Source organism: Natrix helvetica, assembly GCF_964273705.1.
Source record: "Natrix helvetica genome assembly, chromosome: 4".
Lineage (NCBI taxonomy): Eukaryota > Metazoa > Chordata > Lepidosauria > Squamata > Natricidae > Natrix > Natrix helvetica.
This window is the reverse complement of record NC_138550.1, coordinates 147,866,587-147,883,366: the sequence shown is the minus strand read 5'-3', so window position 1 is coordinate 147,883,366 and position 16,780 is coordinate 147,866,587. Positions and strand designations below refer to the sequence as shown.

At 38.8% G+C, this 16,780-nt stretch overlaps 1 protein-coding gene across 5 annotated transcripts in view; it reads right to left on the bottom strand.

Moving 5' to 3' along the window:
* Positions 1 to 16,780, bottom strand: part of OXR1 (oxidation resistance 1) — a 249,405-nt gene that overhangs the window by 195,684 nt on the left and 36,941 nt on the right. For 3 of the 5 annotated variants that reach the window (XM_081952815.1, XM_081952819.1, XM_081952817.1), the window contains exon 2: positions 9,913 to 9,988. In XM_081952815.1, coding sequence (XP_081808941.1) covers positions 9,913 to 9,929 — 17 coding nt within the window. In that variant the 5' untranslated portion in view covers positions 9,930 to 9,988. Of the gene's footprint in view, positions 1 to 9,912; positions 9,989 to 16,421; positions 16,552 to 16,780 lie in introns of those variants that run through there. The other 2 variants (XM_081952816.1, XM_081952818.1) reach the window with 2 other exon arrangements.

Below are 16,780 nucleotides of genomic sequence, written 5' to 3'. Positions count from 1 at the left end.
ATATGACACAGCATGTCCTAAGCAGAGGAGAAAGATAGACCAGAGATCCCAAGATCAAGAAGTAACACAGGCAAAAAAAAAGTTCAAAGAATATTTTTATTTGATCAATTATAGTACAATATCACAGAGTGAATTCAGTGAGGTTCTCAAAAATTACTGCAGCTGTCAGAATCACCCACTAGTGGTAATCCACCCCATTCTCAATTGTTGTCCACAAATAAATAAATGATCCATGGATATTCTTGAATAATTGCTGGTCAACGTAACAAAGCCATCGTATAAACAAGATACAGTAAACTACACTAGGAAACAGCTAGGAAATGCCTCTATATATTATAATCAGCAATACCAAAATGAAAATAATAAATGAGGTAGCTTAAAAAAGAGATAACCCTGTCCATCCTTTATCCAATACTGTGTAATAAAAATATGGCACCACAGGATCAACTCAGCTTCACTCCACTAATTGTCTATTATGTGTCTTCAAAAATCAAAGTAAAAGAATGTATAATGCATTGTTATGCAGTCACTTCCTAATAGGAGAAGTTCTCAAAATATTCAGGATAAGGAATCAACATAAACCTTTTTCTGGGGCCATAGCCAGGTAAACCCCATATCCCAAAATTTATTGTCTTCTTGTTTCTCAAATTTTCTCTTGTTCTTTTTACAGGCAGTCAGCCAGCAGTGGAGAAGAGCACTTCCATATCCTGGAAGACATCCATTAAGATTTGCTGAATCTTTATGAAAAGCAAAGATGACAAGTGACTCACAGTTGTTTGCCCCAGTAGCTATAAATCAAAAAGATGCAATTGGCTTGGCTTAGTACAAGTGTTTGGAACAACAGAAGTACTGAGTGCTGAGCCTAAGTCTTCCTAAATTGTGTGTATATATATATATTTTACCTAGCCCTTGAGGAAAAAAAAGAAGCAATGCCTGACTCATTCTTTAGAACAGTATGGTTAAAAAAAACCAGCCGCATTTTCTTCATAACTCTGATGAGTTCAGGAAGTCCCTGTAGGAGAAGAAGAGTCAAAAGAGAAATCAGCCTAGAATCCCTATGAAGCCACAAACGGACTAAGTCCAACTCTTCTTAAATTCTGTTGACTCTTGTCTGACACCAAAATAGTTCTAGCCATTAGTTGAGTCTTGGCATAGGCATGATCAGTAAATAAATCCCTTTAATTGAAACTTCACATGGGATCCTAATGTTTTGCACCTAACAGTCCCTGATTTTATCTATTATGGTTAGCAATTTGTTGCTGTTATTCATTATTTTGAATAATTATGCAAAGAGTAGCCTTCTTTATAATTCCATCTGTTTCTCTCTCTCTATCTCATCTCAAGGATTCATTCCTTTGGGATGGGGTGGGGAGCAACTCTTGTAATGCATTTCTCCACAGAAGTCCTATTATCTCTTCTGAGACACTCTTCTCCTTAAATGCACAGATTCCAATTCTATCCCTTTATAGTTTTACCACAGACACATAATGAGAATTTCTTCAGTAACCTAAGGTGGTTTCAAGGGTTAGGCACTAAATATGATCTTTAGGAGCATTTAAGTGTAATTTATTCCACAAGCATTAGTAAAGCAGCAACATTTGGCTGACCCGGTCTAAGCAGAGTCACTACTTGGTTGGGCGACTTCCAGGGAAGTTGAAAATGCAACATGAAAGGAATCAATTCTTACTGGGGCCAAGAAAACTGCACAGTTGGGCTCCACATAATCATTATGAGCTCAGTTCAACTCTATCTCACAATGCTGCAGGAAAACAAACCATCAGCAGGCCACATCTAGCCATGCACACAACCGTGTTTATCCCTGACGCAAATGCATTTTATAGTTCTACTAGCTGATAAGCTAGAGTTGTCTGGGTATTTATTTATAGTTGGATGATGTTCAGGAAGATCTTGGGAACAGGGATCACCTCCTTTTCCACAGTAGGTTCGGTGAATGGGGTACTGGGACCCTCAGTTGAAGCCGGTTCTGTCGGTTTTTCCTGTGAGGTAGAAGCTGAAGCAGAAGATGGTAAGTTAGCAGCTTTAATGGCCTTAAGTAGAAGGGACTTAAATCGATCAGTTTGGAATAATCCGGTAAAGGCAGGGGCATCTGGGGTGACCACCTCGTCATCAGACAGGTCTGAATCCCGCAGGTTATCTTGCTCTCCACCAATTGAGGCCTGAGAAGTAGAGGCAGAGCGATCAGGTTGCTGAGCCGCAGCAGAAGATTTTTGCTTATGGCCATGTGATGGAGCAGGTTGGGGTTGCTGTTGTAGGCCAGCAGCCATGACCTGTTTAATGGTTTCAGCAATGATGGTTGCCATATCTGCAGGAGAGGTGTACATGGGTTGGGGACCCCCAGAACCATGTGTAAATGGGAGGGAAGCCTGTTCAAAGGTGCGCTTCCTATTGAGAGAGACATCAAAGAAATTGCCTCTGTTGTCAGGTTCCATAGAAGAGGAGGACTCCGAAGAAGACAATTCCCTATCTGAATAGGCCAGGGAAGGGCCAGGGCCCATGGGAGGCAAGACAGGTGGAGCTGGGGAAGCAACTTGGAGATCCTCGGGGGGAAGGAGGGAGGACTGGGCAGTTAGAGTTGTTGTTTTTAGGCCCTCTGAAATTCTTTCCCAAGGGCCTTCTGCCTGCGTTCTTCTGCCCTGGTAGTCACTTAGAGACCTTGGGTTTTACTCCCGAGGAAGGAGCCTCTTTGGCTTGCCTCTTCCTGCTGCTCTTTGCCCCTGATGGCCCTGCCTTCTCTAATCATGCATCTGTATCCATAGCTGGATCAGCCATCTCCTCAAACATAAAGCAACACCCCAATAAAGATAGGCAACAGTCTCACCCGTTTGCTGGCCAGGCGCTCCTGATCCGGTCCACCTGCAATAATCCTGGGTCGCTCCAAACAGCTGCTCGGAGTTCGCGCCTTTTTCAAAGTGTCCAAAATGGCCGACTTTTTTTCTCTGAGGCTTCTCCAAGCCTCAAAATGGCCGCCGCAATCTTCGCGAGCTTTTCCGACCCACAAAATGGCCACCAACACTAAGTGTGGCCAGGCGATCTGTAGAATGTCCACCGAACTCGCCTGGAACTGCTGCACGCAAAACGGCTGGTCGCACGTCCCTCCGAGTGCCCAGAGTCAAGGAGTGCCGCGGGGAAACAGCTGTGGAGCTGTAGCTTGTGAGCTGGCCGATCTGATTGCAAGCTTTCTCAGAAGTTACTCGGTGTCACTTTTCACTGATGCATTCATTCAGCCCGGACTGGGTCACACTGATAAATAAAGTCTATTTCTAAAAAGAATTTATCAGTCTCTTGCTGCTCTGATGCTAGGAAAATGCTAACTATATGACTAGCTCTCTATTTTTTTTAATGGGTCACTTCCTTGATTAATCCTAAAATTAATCAAGGAGGGTCTTATAAGAAAACTTAGCAAGAAAATCTTTACTAACAGATCCCTCCAGTGGATATAAATTTCGCTTGCTCAATATTTATAATAAAAAGAGTCCTTATGGTTCCCTATCACATTCTCTTAATGCCAGGTATATAAAGAAGACTGTGCACCTGTATCAGGAGGATATTGATGGAATTTAGCAAAGAGTGTGTTATCATTTGATCCAATTCTTGCATTAGAAACATCAGCAAAGGGGTAAATAAGTATGAAATTGCTTGAGTAAGCACCTAATTTGGCCCACAAGATGTTAATTTGGGGTTGATTTCACAAAGGTGGGATGTATACATTAACCAATAATAGCATAACATTATTTAACAACATTGCATAAAGCTCCAATGGGTCTAGCACACTGTATCTCATCAACCTTGGCAACTTTTAAGATGTGTGAATTTCACCTCCCAGCAACATTTTAAGAAGTGTGGACTTCAGCTTGCAGAATTCTGGGAATTAAAAGTCCACGCACCTTAAGGTTGAGAAATACTGATCTAGCAATGATTTTTAAAACATTGCTTAATTGTAATCTGGAAACATAGAACCTCACATCATTGTGCCTCATCTTGTTCTGGAGAATGCTAGCAGTGAAAAGGACTTGTAACCATCAAAACGTCAGATGAGTAGGTTTCCTGAAATGAATGTATATTCCCTTGGCAATGTAATTCATAAAACCAAAGTCTTTAGACCTCTGTTCCATCTACTGATATTCCATGAGTAGAATAGCAAAAGAGTCTGCCACAATTTCCAGTGGAAGACCTAGGCAACACTTCTTGGATACTAACAGAATGAAAGGATACTGTTTTTTATCATTAGAATCAGCTTTAAAGGAAATAATAATAGATTGAGTGTCAAGGTGTACAATCGTTAAAGCCAACTTTAACGGAGGTAATAATAGACTAGTGGGCAATTCTGAGAGGAGCACGAGATTCACAGCTGGCCTTTTGCCCATAAGTCTTTGCTAAATGGCAAAAAAAGTAATCCTTCCTGTAGTAGCTGGGTCTTTAGAATCGTCATCTTGTCCTTCTACTAATTCACTGATGTTTGCTAGGTCATACGAGTTGAAAACCTGAAGGCAAATGTGGAACCTTGATCTGATTGAGGCAAAAAAAAATCGTCATCTTTATGTGCTAAAAAAAATAGCTGTTGCAGCACTTTTTCAAGTACAGTCTGGGAGAATTAAGGTCAACCCCAAGTGACTTTTCATTCATTATCCATGTATCTGGGTTCTCCAAGGTCATAACAGCAATCCTTGTACTTTGCTTCTCAGATTCATTGCAACAGTCATAGGCAGCTAGGAAGACCAAATTGATTAGTGGTTTGGCCATTCAGCACATTGTTACCAGTTCACAACTCATCCAGTCACTTTAGGATGTCCACCTGCTCAGAGTCTGGCGAGGCACCTAAACAGTCAATTAGCCTTGCTTCTAGAGACTCATAAATGCACTCCCTTTTTATAGATATTGCAAATCATACCTTCTAAGGGCATCACTGGGGGAGCATCCTTGAGTTTATCTCGGTTTAATTTATTACACTGTTAAAGAAACAGTATTCTCGTGAGCAAACTAAACTAAAAGCAAAGTAATTTTTCTGTACGAACATAAATATTGGAAATATTAAGAAGTTGCTCAAGACCAATTTCCTTTAAACAACATATTTGTAAGTTGTTACTCTTCTGGATGGTTACCATTTCACTTTCAGTAGATTTAACAGATACTAGTAAAAAAGCATACGAAGCCAGTTCAAGCATCCTCTATTCGTTCTTCTGTTAGATATTTGTAGGATGGCCTGACTCAAATGCAAATATCAACTTCTATTTCCTTCCGTCTCCTTTTTCCATGCTTCACATTAGGCTCTCCCTGGCCATTTTTCTTCCTGTCAGGTTTGGACATAGGTTCAGCTTTTTCCTTCTCCACTGGAGTTTGTTGAGCACAATTAGTGGATTTTACACTAAGAATACATGCCCTGGCAGTCTCTTGCTGTTGTTTTTTTGTTTTGTTGGCTTTCAATAGACTTTATGAAACTTTCTTTTAGAAAGTCCATCTTGGTTTTTTTAAAATTGCGGTCACCAACTTGAGCATGGAGATTACTGCCTATGCTGTCAATAAAGGCTGTCTGGTTATAAAATCTGTTACAATCTCCTTTTTTAGATCCATATCATTCTCATCCTGCAGTGAAGCTGCTGAACAGATGGCAGAAGTCTCACAGGAGGCTTCTGCTGCTACCCGAATTCTCCTTCAATGTACAGAAAATTTCTAAAAATGGATAACTTTCCGTCTTTACTTATAAATCCCTCTCCAGGGGATTCCTATCTGTTTAACAAGTATACAAGGCTCAAGTTATTTTTATTGGCTATGTGTCTGTCAGTGGTGGGTTCGGGATCACCCGAGCTCCTTATCTGTCCTTTAAGCCTTTGGCGCTTCCGCACACGTGCATGGCCTTTGGCGCATACTGGTTGGAACATGCGCGGCATCACCCACATGAACGTGCGTGGCACACGCATGCATCATACCTGCCTGCGACGCCTCCGCAAGGCTCCGCGATGCTCCAGCTGCTCAGCGGAGCATCACGCAGGCTCCGTATGTGCCATGCACGTGTGCAGAAGCGCCAAAGGCTTAAAGGACAGGTAAGGAACTCGGGTGGGCAGGTGGGCCCTCCGGAGCACCGTACTGGAACAGTACCCGGTGCTCTGGGCAGGCTCTGGTATGCCCGTACTGGGGCGTACCACCTACAACCCACCACTGGTGTCTGTCCATTTTCTACTGTTTAGAAAAGCTGGATGAAGCCTGTGGTCCAGGAAGTACATATTATCTCTTCTTTATTTTTCCTATCATGCAGTCCAGTCTGATCAACGAGTAATCAAAAATATTGAAACTAAAAGCTAATAACTGCTTGCTAAAATGAAATGTTTGATAATAATTACTCGTTAACTAATTTACCTAAAGGTAAAGGTTCCCCTCACACATATGTGCTAGTCATTCCCAACTCTAGGGGGCAGTGCTCATCTCCGTTTCAAACCCAAAGACCCCAGCGCTGTCTGAAGACGTCTCTGTGGTCATGTGGCCGGCAAGATTAAATCCCAAAGGCACACGGAACACTGTTACCTTCCCACCAAAGGTGGTTCCTATTTTTCTACTTGCATTTTAACGTATTTCCAAACTGCTATGTTGGCAGAAGCTGGGACAAGTAACAGGAGCTCAATCCATTACACGGCGCTAGGGATTCATACCACCAAACTGCTGATCTTTGTGATCAACTAGCTGAGTGTCTTAGCCACTAAGCCACCACGTCCCTTTGATAATTATTTCTAGTTACCTAATTTACCTAAGAACAACATTAAAAGTACAATAATAAAATAGCATCATTTTGTATGACTAGCAGTACATTCCCATTAATTCCTTCTACTGATTCCAACGTGGTCTGATCATTCAGAGCAAGGAAGGAACCAGAGGGCTCAAGCAGGTAATATTCTAATGGTTTTGTCTTTGTCTGGCAAGAAACTATTTATGCTTGAAATCACAGAGTGGTAATTTGTTATATAGACCTTGTTTACATCACAAGCTCTGTCTTACAGATTTCCTCTGAGAGCAAAACCATATTTTAATTGTCTTTCCTGAATAATTCAATTTTTTTTCTGTCTAAAGTAACACTCCACCTCAGCAGAAAGATTCAACTCTTGTTAAAGTTTTATCTCCGTGTTTGTTAGCAAAACAAACTCCCAATTAAATATGGGTCCTCCAACTAAACAGAATATGTGAGTGTTCTTCCATGAACTGAATCAATAAAGCTCTTTCAAGTTGCCTGCTCACTTCTGTTCTTCTTCTACACTTTCCACCCCTTTGCTGATACTGATTTTTTGAGGCACATTTTTTCTTTTCTAAAATGAACTGCTTAGAGTGCAATAGAAATTTGCAGTCTGGAGTAAACATTGTGGACAGTAACCTGAGCCAGTTGTTGTCCTTGAAACTAGTGATTTTCTCTCCTAAATTTTCCCATTATTGTATATTTGTAACGTATGTGTAAAAGGGAGGGAGAAATTTACCCACTGCACAGAAATCACTTCCTCATCTTCTACTGATGTGCTGCATTATATCCCCAAAAATGAAAAGTATCTTATTTTAAAGATGAGCAAAAAATACAGTGTTAAAGTATCCCATTCTGCCCAGCCATACAATAGAGTTGAATGTATGCTATGAATATGATTTTGGTAGTAACCTATAGATTATTACATTGAATATCCTTTGTTGAGTTCGGGTCCTGATGACTTCATTGAGATATCCATGTGGTTTTCCTTGCAACAATAAGGAAATGATTTCCCCATTGTCTTTTGTTGTTGTTGTTGCATTTTGCAGTCTAGTCCACAGCCCTGAGATTCCCCAATGATTTCTCATTTAGGTATTAACTGGTATGACCTGCTCTGCTTTTTCAGGTAGCATACAAAACACAAGGGGCTGCCATTTATTACTTTGAGCCATCAACATCCATTTTTGCAGCCTGATGCCGTTAACACTGGTATATATTAAAAAGCCAGTTACAGGCAGTGTGCAAAAGCTTGAATGCACACATTTAATAATTAGGTACCTAGCCCAATCTAAAATATCTAAGCGCTATATATAATATTTTTTTAAAAAATGGAAACCTTACCTAATCAGGATCATGCAACAATTTCAAATGGTTGTCTGCAATGAACCAGACAGGTTTAAATAACAAGATAGGTTCTAAAGAACTTTACAAAATATTAAGAGGCACAGGGACAGGTAGATCTTCAACAGCAATGTGTTTCAGAATATGCAGTCCATTACAGAGAAAGCCTGCCTTCAGTTCCTGGGAATGAGATCTAGAATAGGACCTTGCTAAGGGGCCATAAAAGGAGAGGCAGAATTCAAGTTATGAAATTTCCAATATCACACCATATGGAATTATAGCCATAATAACCAGCATTCTGAATTGGGCTTGGAAGCCTCCTGATAACCAGCAAGGCAAATAGGTATAACTGTACAATAGATTTCTCTTGTTAGCACTGAGGGGTTGCATTCTGAATCAATTGTACTGCAGCTTCAAAGTCATCTACAAAAGCAGTTTTCCATGTACAATACATTTTAGTAGTGCAGTTATGTCAGGGGTGTCAAACTTGCATTGTCACAGTACATTGTGACTTTTTTGTCCTTCACTAAACCGGGACTGGGCATAGCCAGCATGTGACACGGTCACAGGGTTGACAGCCTTGAGTTATGTGGTGATCAGGCAATAAGTTACAATTTCAAGGGCTTCCTAGTATATGTAGACTATATCTGCATTATGAAGCAACAACTGTCTCAAAAATTAGTCATACAGGTAGTAGTAGGTATGCCTTAATATGCTCATTTTTCATTATTGCTCTGCAAATTGCATTGGCTTCCAGTAGGGTTCCCAGGTGCAATTCAATGTCCTTGTTATTAATTCTAAGGCTTTTAATGGAACTGTTAAAGTTGTTTGTACAAATAATACTAGCCCCACTATATCTAATAGCATTGGCAGGCTCCAGATTCTTTCTATCAAGCAACACCATCTGATAGGACCCAATAAGTGCAACATCACAACCACAGCTATGTGGAATAACTTTCCCCTTGAAAATTGAACGATCCTTGCCTTATAGATTTTTCATACTGACAACCTAGCTGTTCTTTTGGGCATCAGACCAAGGTCTTGAGTGACTCTGTCTCTAAGGGTCATTGCAATATATTGATTGGTGTCCTCAACTGCCAAACTATATTTTTTAATATGCTTTGTTTTTACTATTATTTTTGATGTTTATAAGAAGCTGTCCAAAGTCGTTTTGCAAGTGAGGTGGACATATAAGTTGAATAAATAAATCTTCATTCCATAGCAAGTGGGACATGAAGGTTAGCACATCAAATAGAGAGGCAAAGCAAGAAGTCTAAGGAGGAAAAGAGGCGAGGGAAATCTGAAGGATTTGCTTAGGCTTATTGCTCATTTCTAACATGAAATGAGAAGAGCAATAAGTTGCTTGATAATTAGGATAAACCTTAGGCTCTACACATTATTTCCTAGCAGATACAATGGAATTTTGAGTGAAGGTACATAACCTAGGAGCAAGTCATACGTAGAACATGAATTCGCTATTAAGGGGAGAATATCCAAACCACTGGATTTATTCTTTAACTCAACAAGTAGAATATTATGATATTCAAATGCTAATCATATCACTTAGGAGATGACTGGAAAGCAGGGTATATCAAATAGAGACATAAATTATAAATTGTAAATAAACATGTTCATTCATCCCCCCAAAAGGAATGCAAACATTATTGTAACATGTTCATACATAGGCTTATTTTAGTAATCAAGACTGAGTAGTTTACTGAACAAGTACACATGGTTCATATTTATCTTTTCACATCATCTTTATATTTTGTTTCATAATTCTACATTGTCCAGTGAATTTAGGAAATAAAACAGAGAGATTACAATCAACTGACCTTTTAGTGCTAAACATAATGGGAAGAGTTTTGCTTCACATAGATGAGAAATCAACAAAATCTTGATCTTGTACACCTATTGGGAGAAAATACAAAATCTTCATGTTAGGATCTGAGATCTATTTTTTAATAAAGAGTTTTATTATTTTTCAATTACACAAATAAACATTCCATCTTTCCTTATGCAGTGTGTCGTCTGGGTACATACATCTCTGTGCAATATCGTTCCTCATTTACTACATCTTTCACATTCATATTAACATTTCCCTAAGTTTAGTGTTATAATATATTAAGCATTTAAACATTATAAAACTCTCCATTTTTCTTAATATCTTCTAGTAATGATATATTAACATTAAAAATAATTATTCTCATCATACACATACTAACAGTTTTCATCTTATTCATATCTCTATTTAAGATCTGAGACCTTAGTTTGATAGGTTTTAAGAAATAACTTTCAGGAAATCATGCTTGATATGAATTTGAAGTAACAGAGATAAGCCTGATGTAAAGCTTGAGAAGTATCTTAGACAAGCTGTCCTCCAACATTCTAACATCCCATCACTCATCACCTCAAACAGCCCACTACAGCAGAAAACTCAAGATAGCAGTATCAACCATCACTTCAATTGGCATATATTAATAAGGTATTATATTGTCCTGCATTTTATATTCTGATATGGCCTAAAGGCTAATCAATATGTTATTATTATGATTTGTCACATATCACTATTATCTGTTTATAGCAATGTGAAGTTGTAGATGCATGTGGCTGGTGTTGGCCTTCATATTCATCAAGTTCTTCTCCAGAACCTAGGATGATGTAATGCATCAACATAATTTTTCAATTGACAGATGGAAATGTAATATACTGTAAATGTAATCTACCATCCCAGATTCTTTGATATGTCACCCAGAGTGTAAATAACTAGGATGACCACAGCCGACTTATGCCATCATCTTTCAGTTATGGTTTTCAGATACTTTCTGATCTTCTCCAATTCTTTGTCTTCTATTCTACATTCCCTGGTATTTTGCCACATCAATGATCACATTTTCTTTTTTTCAGCCACAGTTATAAGTTCTTGGTTTATGAGCCAGGACTATCAAGTCTGTTTTCAGAAATATGACAATATTTTAACCTACTCATTTTTTGCTACTTTTTCAAGTCTATGTTTCCATCAATTTTTCATTACTGGCATATGATAATTTTTACAAATGTTACATCAAATCATTTTGGTGACTATATTAGGATGTTGTTTACAATGTTTCTGTGATTTTATTGCATGAGTATATTATCAATTGTTTCTTCTGCTTCTTTGCACAATCTGCAGTTTGAATCATTTGATGATTTTTCAGGTTTGGCCTCGACTTGAATTAGTTTGAATCACTTGCTCTTGGGCAGCCAAAATCAAGCCTTCTGTTTCTTTTTTAATGTTTCAGCTGTAAGACATTGTCAGGTGTATTTTTATCCACTTTCCCCTCAATCTTTTGTAGAAATTGATCATATAATGATTTTCCTTGCCAGCGTTCTGTTCCTATTTTATATTCACTTTTTGTTTCCTATACACTTAAAATAGTTGCAATTTTTAATTTTCATAAAAACTTATAAAATCTTTGCTGTTTTTTACATATTTTTTCTTCAATAGCTTGTTAGACCTAAAGTAAATGTCTGCCTCCATTTCTGCAAGATAGCTATGTGGTCTAGTGGTTAATGTAGCGGTCTAAAAAGGAGACTGTGAATTCAAGTCCTGCTTTAGCCATGAAAGCCAGCTGGCTAATCTTGGGCCAGGCACTCTCTCAGCCCAACTCACTTCACAGGGTTGTTGTCGTGGGAAAAATAGGTGAAGAAAGGTATGCTGGATATGTGTCCTTCTTTGAACTATTTGTAAAAATAATAAAGGTAGGATATAAATAATAACACTATGCATAATGATAATGATCAATTTTCTTGTTCAAACTGTCCAGTTCAGCCTGTGTCCATTTAATAATTCCAGTAGTTGGAATTATAATTAGTTACACATTGTTGTTGTTGTTATTGTTGTTATTATTAAGAAGATATCTTTTACTTATGAGTTAAAGCAGAGGTTCCCAATCTTTTTCCGTTTTGCGGCTACCATAACACTTCGGATTTTTTCCGCGGCTCCCTTAATAGGTACATCCGATTTTTTTAAATGTTTGACTTTTTAAGGATTTGGAAATCTACTTTTTAGTTCGTTAAGGTTAGGTTAATTGAAAAATAAATTAAACACGAGCTTTAAATTCACAATTTATTGAACATCGTTTAATGATTTAAAATTATTAATGGGATGGATGGGCTTGTTGTTCGCTGCACAACTTCTCAAATCTTGGATCAGAAAAATAGCTTTTGAAAAGTAACTTAACCACCACACTAGCCCAGTGGTGGGCAACCTTTTTTTTCAACTGAGCCAAATCTCGCCAAAACCACGATTGAAATTTATTTGGAGAGCCGCTCTTGCTTAGCAACCAAAATTTTGGGCTCAATTGTGGTCATATGTTGTTTTTCTTTCTTTCTTTCATCTCTCTCTCCCACTTTCTTTCTTTTTTTCTTTTTCTTTCTCTCTCTCTCTCTGGCTCTTTGTCTCTCTCTCCCTCCCTCCCTCTCTGTCTCCCTCTGTCATTTTCTCTGGGTGTCTATCTGTCTCTCTCTCTCTCTGTATCTCTGTCTCTCTCTCTCCTCCTTCCCCCATCTCTGTCACTCTGTGTGTGTGTGTGTGTGTGTGTCTCTGTCTCTCCCTCTGTCTCTCTCCCCTCCCTTCCTCTCTCTCTGTCACTCTGTGTATGTGGGTGTGTCTGTCTCTCACTCATTCATTTAATCACTCACTCTGTGTGTGTCTCTCTCTCTGTCTGTCTATCTTTCTCTCCCTCCCTCCCCCTCTGTGTGTGTGTGTGTGTGTGTGTGTCTGTCAGTCTCTCTCTGATTCCCTCCCTCACTCCCTCTCTCTGTTCCTCTGTCTGTCTGTCTGTCTCACTCACACACACACACACTGTGGTCACCACAGTTTGTGTGTGTGTGAGTGAGACAGACAGACAGAGAGAGGAACAGAGAGAGGGAGTGAGAGAGGGAATCAGAGAGAGACTGACAGAGACGAATCAGAGACGTACTTTTAGCTACCTGGCAGCGGCGTTTTGCCTTGGGGGGCTCCTCAGAACTTCCCAAGACTTCGGAGGGAAGTTTACAGCCCTCCCTCGGAACGCTTCGGAGGGAAGCTTCTGCAAAGGCGAGTGGCAACAAGTCTCCCAGGCTTTAATTTGCCGAGCTGTGCGCACGCGCCTGTTTTCCACGGCGTGGAGCAGCGGCGAGATTCTGCGCGGCGAGTGATGATTCCAGGGGCCATCCGGGAAGATGAGGAACGCGAGGGGGACCCTTCCCCCCCCACTGATGCCCCCCGGAATCATCGCTCGCCGCCCAGAATCTCGCCGCTGTTCCACACTGTGGAAAACAGGCCCGCGCGTACAGCTCGGCAAATTTCAGCCTGGGAGACTTGTCATGCCCGGGCTTTTGCAGAAGCTTCCCTCCAAAGCCCGAGAGGGACGTCAGCGTTAGACCCAGCGGGTGCAGGTATTAATTGAATATTTCACGGCGCCCTTATGACGATAGCGCGGCTCCCCAGGGAGCCACGGCGCACACTTTGGGAATCACTGAGTTAAAGGATAATATTAATATGCATTTGCAAAGTTTGTCAACATATTTAAGGACTTAATAACAATACATGTTTAGAGCTGTGGATTTGAAAACAAAAAGGTAACATGCAGTTATATCTACCAGTATGTATGATGTTTCTTAAAAAACCAAATTGTCAGGTAGACTAGAACTAGAAATCAATTCTATGGGAAAGTTAAAACTAGCTTTATTGACATTGACTAGAACAAAATTTTGACGTTGCTCCTCTGGAGGATTAAGGTGCATAGGGACTCTGGGATGTAGAGTTTCACCCCTTTCCATGCCAAGTCCTCCCTTTTAGTCAAGCTATGTTGGTTGTCATGGAACAAGGGGTCTGCTAGCAGTTCAGTTCTGAGTATTGTGGTTAGATTGCTTGCCAGTCAGTCTTGCTAGTCACGGTGTTCTCATCTGGTAGTCACTTGGGCTGCTGTTGGGCAGGGGGGATGATGGCGTCTACTACCTCCTCCCATTCACATTTGTACTGGACAAGCGGGAGAAAGCATAAACTAGGATTACATTGTACCTCTTCCAACTACTTGTAGTTCAATTCAGTGAATTAGGAAGGTGTCAGTCCGACCCCTTTCCAATTTCCATTTCCAATTATTTATCTATTTTGGGCTGATTTTTTTTTTCCACTCATCATCCTAGGAATGGAACTTGATTCTATCGAGATCATATTCCTTATTCTTTGATATATGCATCTTATTCCAAAAAATAAAACTGCCCCAGGTGACCATGCCATTCAATTTGTAAATATTAAAAAACCCACAGCAGTCATTTTGTGTGTCATCCATATCATAGTCTGAAAATATATATTTGGAAGAAATGCTTTAGGTTTTCCACAGCAGTGAAGGTTTTTAAATATTTATTTTTTTAGTATGAGAAACTTTTGAATCTTGTCTGGTAATAAGATATCTGAGTGCTTGGGTTTAATTATGTTTCTAAGGTTAACACAAACAAAAAATATGTCCATGAAAATAAAACAGGGTAATAGGATAATTATTATATATTGCAAAAAATAAAAAAATGTAATATTAGTGTGTTTAATATATTATGCTTGAATTATATTTATATATCTATGGATAGTGTGAATAATGTTGGGGATTTAAGCAACAGCACTCTGTGATTTTAAATGTATATGTAAACAGAGCTATTTTAAAACACCTATTAATCAGAAGGCAACTGAATATGTTATGTCCTCCCCAGTTCTGCTAGCTTATAGAATGTGCCCATTCACTCCAGCTCAGCTTTTATTATTTTTTGTGGAATGTGAGCATAATTCACAACAAAATAATTGTCAAACTGCAGCCATTCATCATTTTTATTCTCTAAGAATGCCTAATGAGCATTTTAATTACATTTTAGAAAATAAAATTATATTTGAAAGTGGCATTTTGCTATGCATTATTCTGCCTTCCTACATATATATTTTTTCATTAAAACTATTTAAAAGAGAAGTCACAGGGAGCAGAAAGCTGGCTGAATACCTAGGCAGTTCTGATAGCAATTGGCATCCACAAAATCAGATTGTTAAACTACAATATTGTGTACAGATTGATTGCATCCAAATGTATCAGAACTACATCTCCCAGATTTCCTAATCAGTATTTGGTATGAACAAGAGTATGTTGAAGCAAAGATAACAACTTTGACTAATTTCTTTAAAAGTGTGTGTGTGTGTATTCAAGTTCATTATGAAAAGAGACGTTGTTGTTGTTGTTCTGTTCAATCATGTTTGATTCTCAAATAGACATGTCGTTGCAGCTTTCTTGGCAAGGATTTTGGCACTGTTTCCTTCCTAAGTCTGGAAGATTGTGACTTGCCCATGTCACCTGACTGGCTTAGTGCCAGTCCTTAAGAAAGGACTAGAACTCACAGTCTCCTGGATTCTAGCCTAATTCCTTAATCACTACACCAAACTCTTTCCAAAAGAGAATATAAACTATCCTAAACCCAATTGTTTACAATAAAATACAGCTCTCTAAATTTATTGTCTCATATTTTTTTAATGAAATTGGTACAATATTAGTTGTTCCTTTCTGTCTTTCTATTTATACATAAAACTCTTAATGTGTTTTATTACCTCTGTGAGTGAGTGAGTGTGTGTGTGTGTGTGTGTGTGTGTGTGTGAAGTTGCCTCTAAATATTTTTATGTATAAGAGTGTATGGAGAATACATTCCTAACAAAATATAAAATCAATTACGGCTCAACATCTCTGCAATCTTACTTTCTTCTTTTAATAAAATCATTGTAAAATACAAAACAAATCAAGTCTGTTTCTAAAATATTTTTTATTGTTTGCCATTTTGTTTTGGGATGAGCACAGAAAAGCTGTATTGTTGAGCCTGGACAACACTAATGGAAAAAAAAACTTTCTATTTTAAAAATCACGAAATTATATAGCATTGGGAATTCCCACCACACACACACACACACACACACACACACACAGAGTATCCTATCCTATTCTATCTGAATGTCATATAAACCTCAGATATGGCATACAAAGTAATACTTATTACTATTATTATTTGTGTATAATATATCCAAATTATTTATATACAATATGCCCATATTATTATATAGATCAACCAGATCCTGAAAACCAGAGATTCAAGAAAAGTTATTCAGATTGCTATAATCCATCCAACTTGTTATTCCAAGTCAGAAATGTGTCACCTAATTTAAAATCTGTTTACTCAGAACTGATTTTAATGAAGACTTTTCATGTAGACATGCACACTGACTATTAATTAGATAATGCCATTTGCAAAATCAATGTTTAGTCATCATACCCACATCCTTCTAATGGTCAAGTACCTTGTGAAATTATAGCAAGAGCTGAAGAAACACCTTTAACCCATCAGATTACTGCCTCTGACAAGACAGCAACAAAAGCTTTTCGGAATGTAGCCAACTGATGTAATCAAACTGTTTTTCATGACAGCTTTTGAGCCAGATTTCTGTAAAAGACTGATAAGAGGAAATCACTAATATGGAATAACTTACACAACTGTATAAATTGTATAGTTTAGCTGTAGTGGCGCAGTGGTTAGAATGCAGTACTGCAGGCTACTTCTGCTAATTGTCAGCTGCCTGCAATTTGGCAGTTGGAATTTCACCAAGCTCAAGGTTGATTCCGTCTTCCATCCTTCCAAGGTGTGTAAAATTAGGACCCC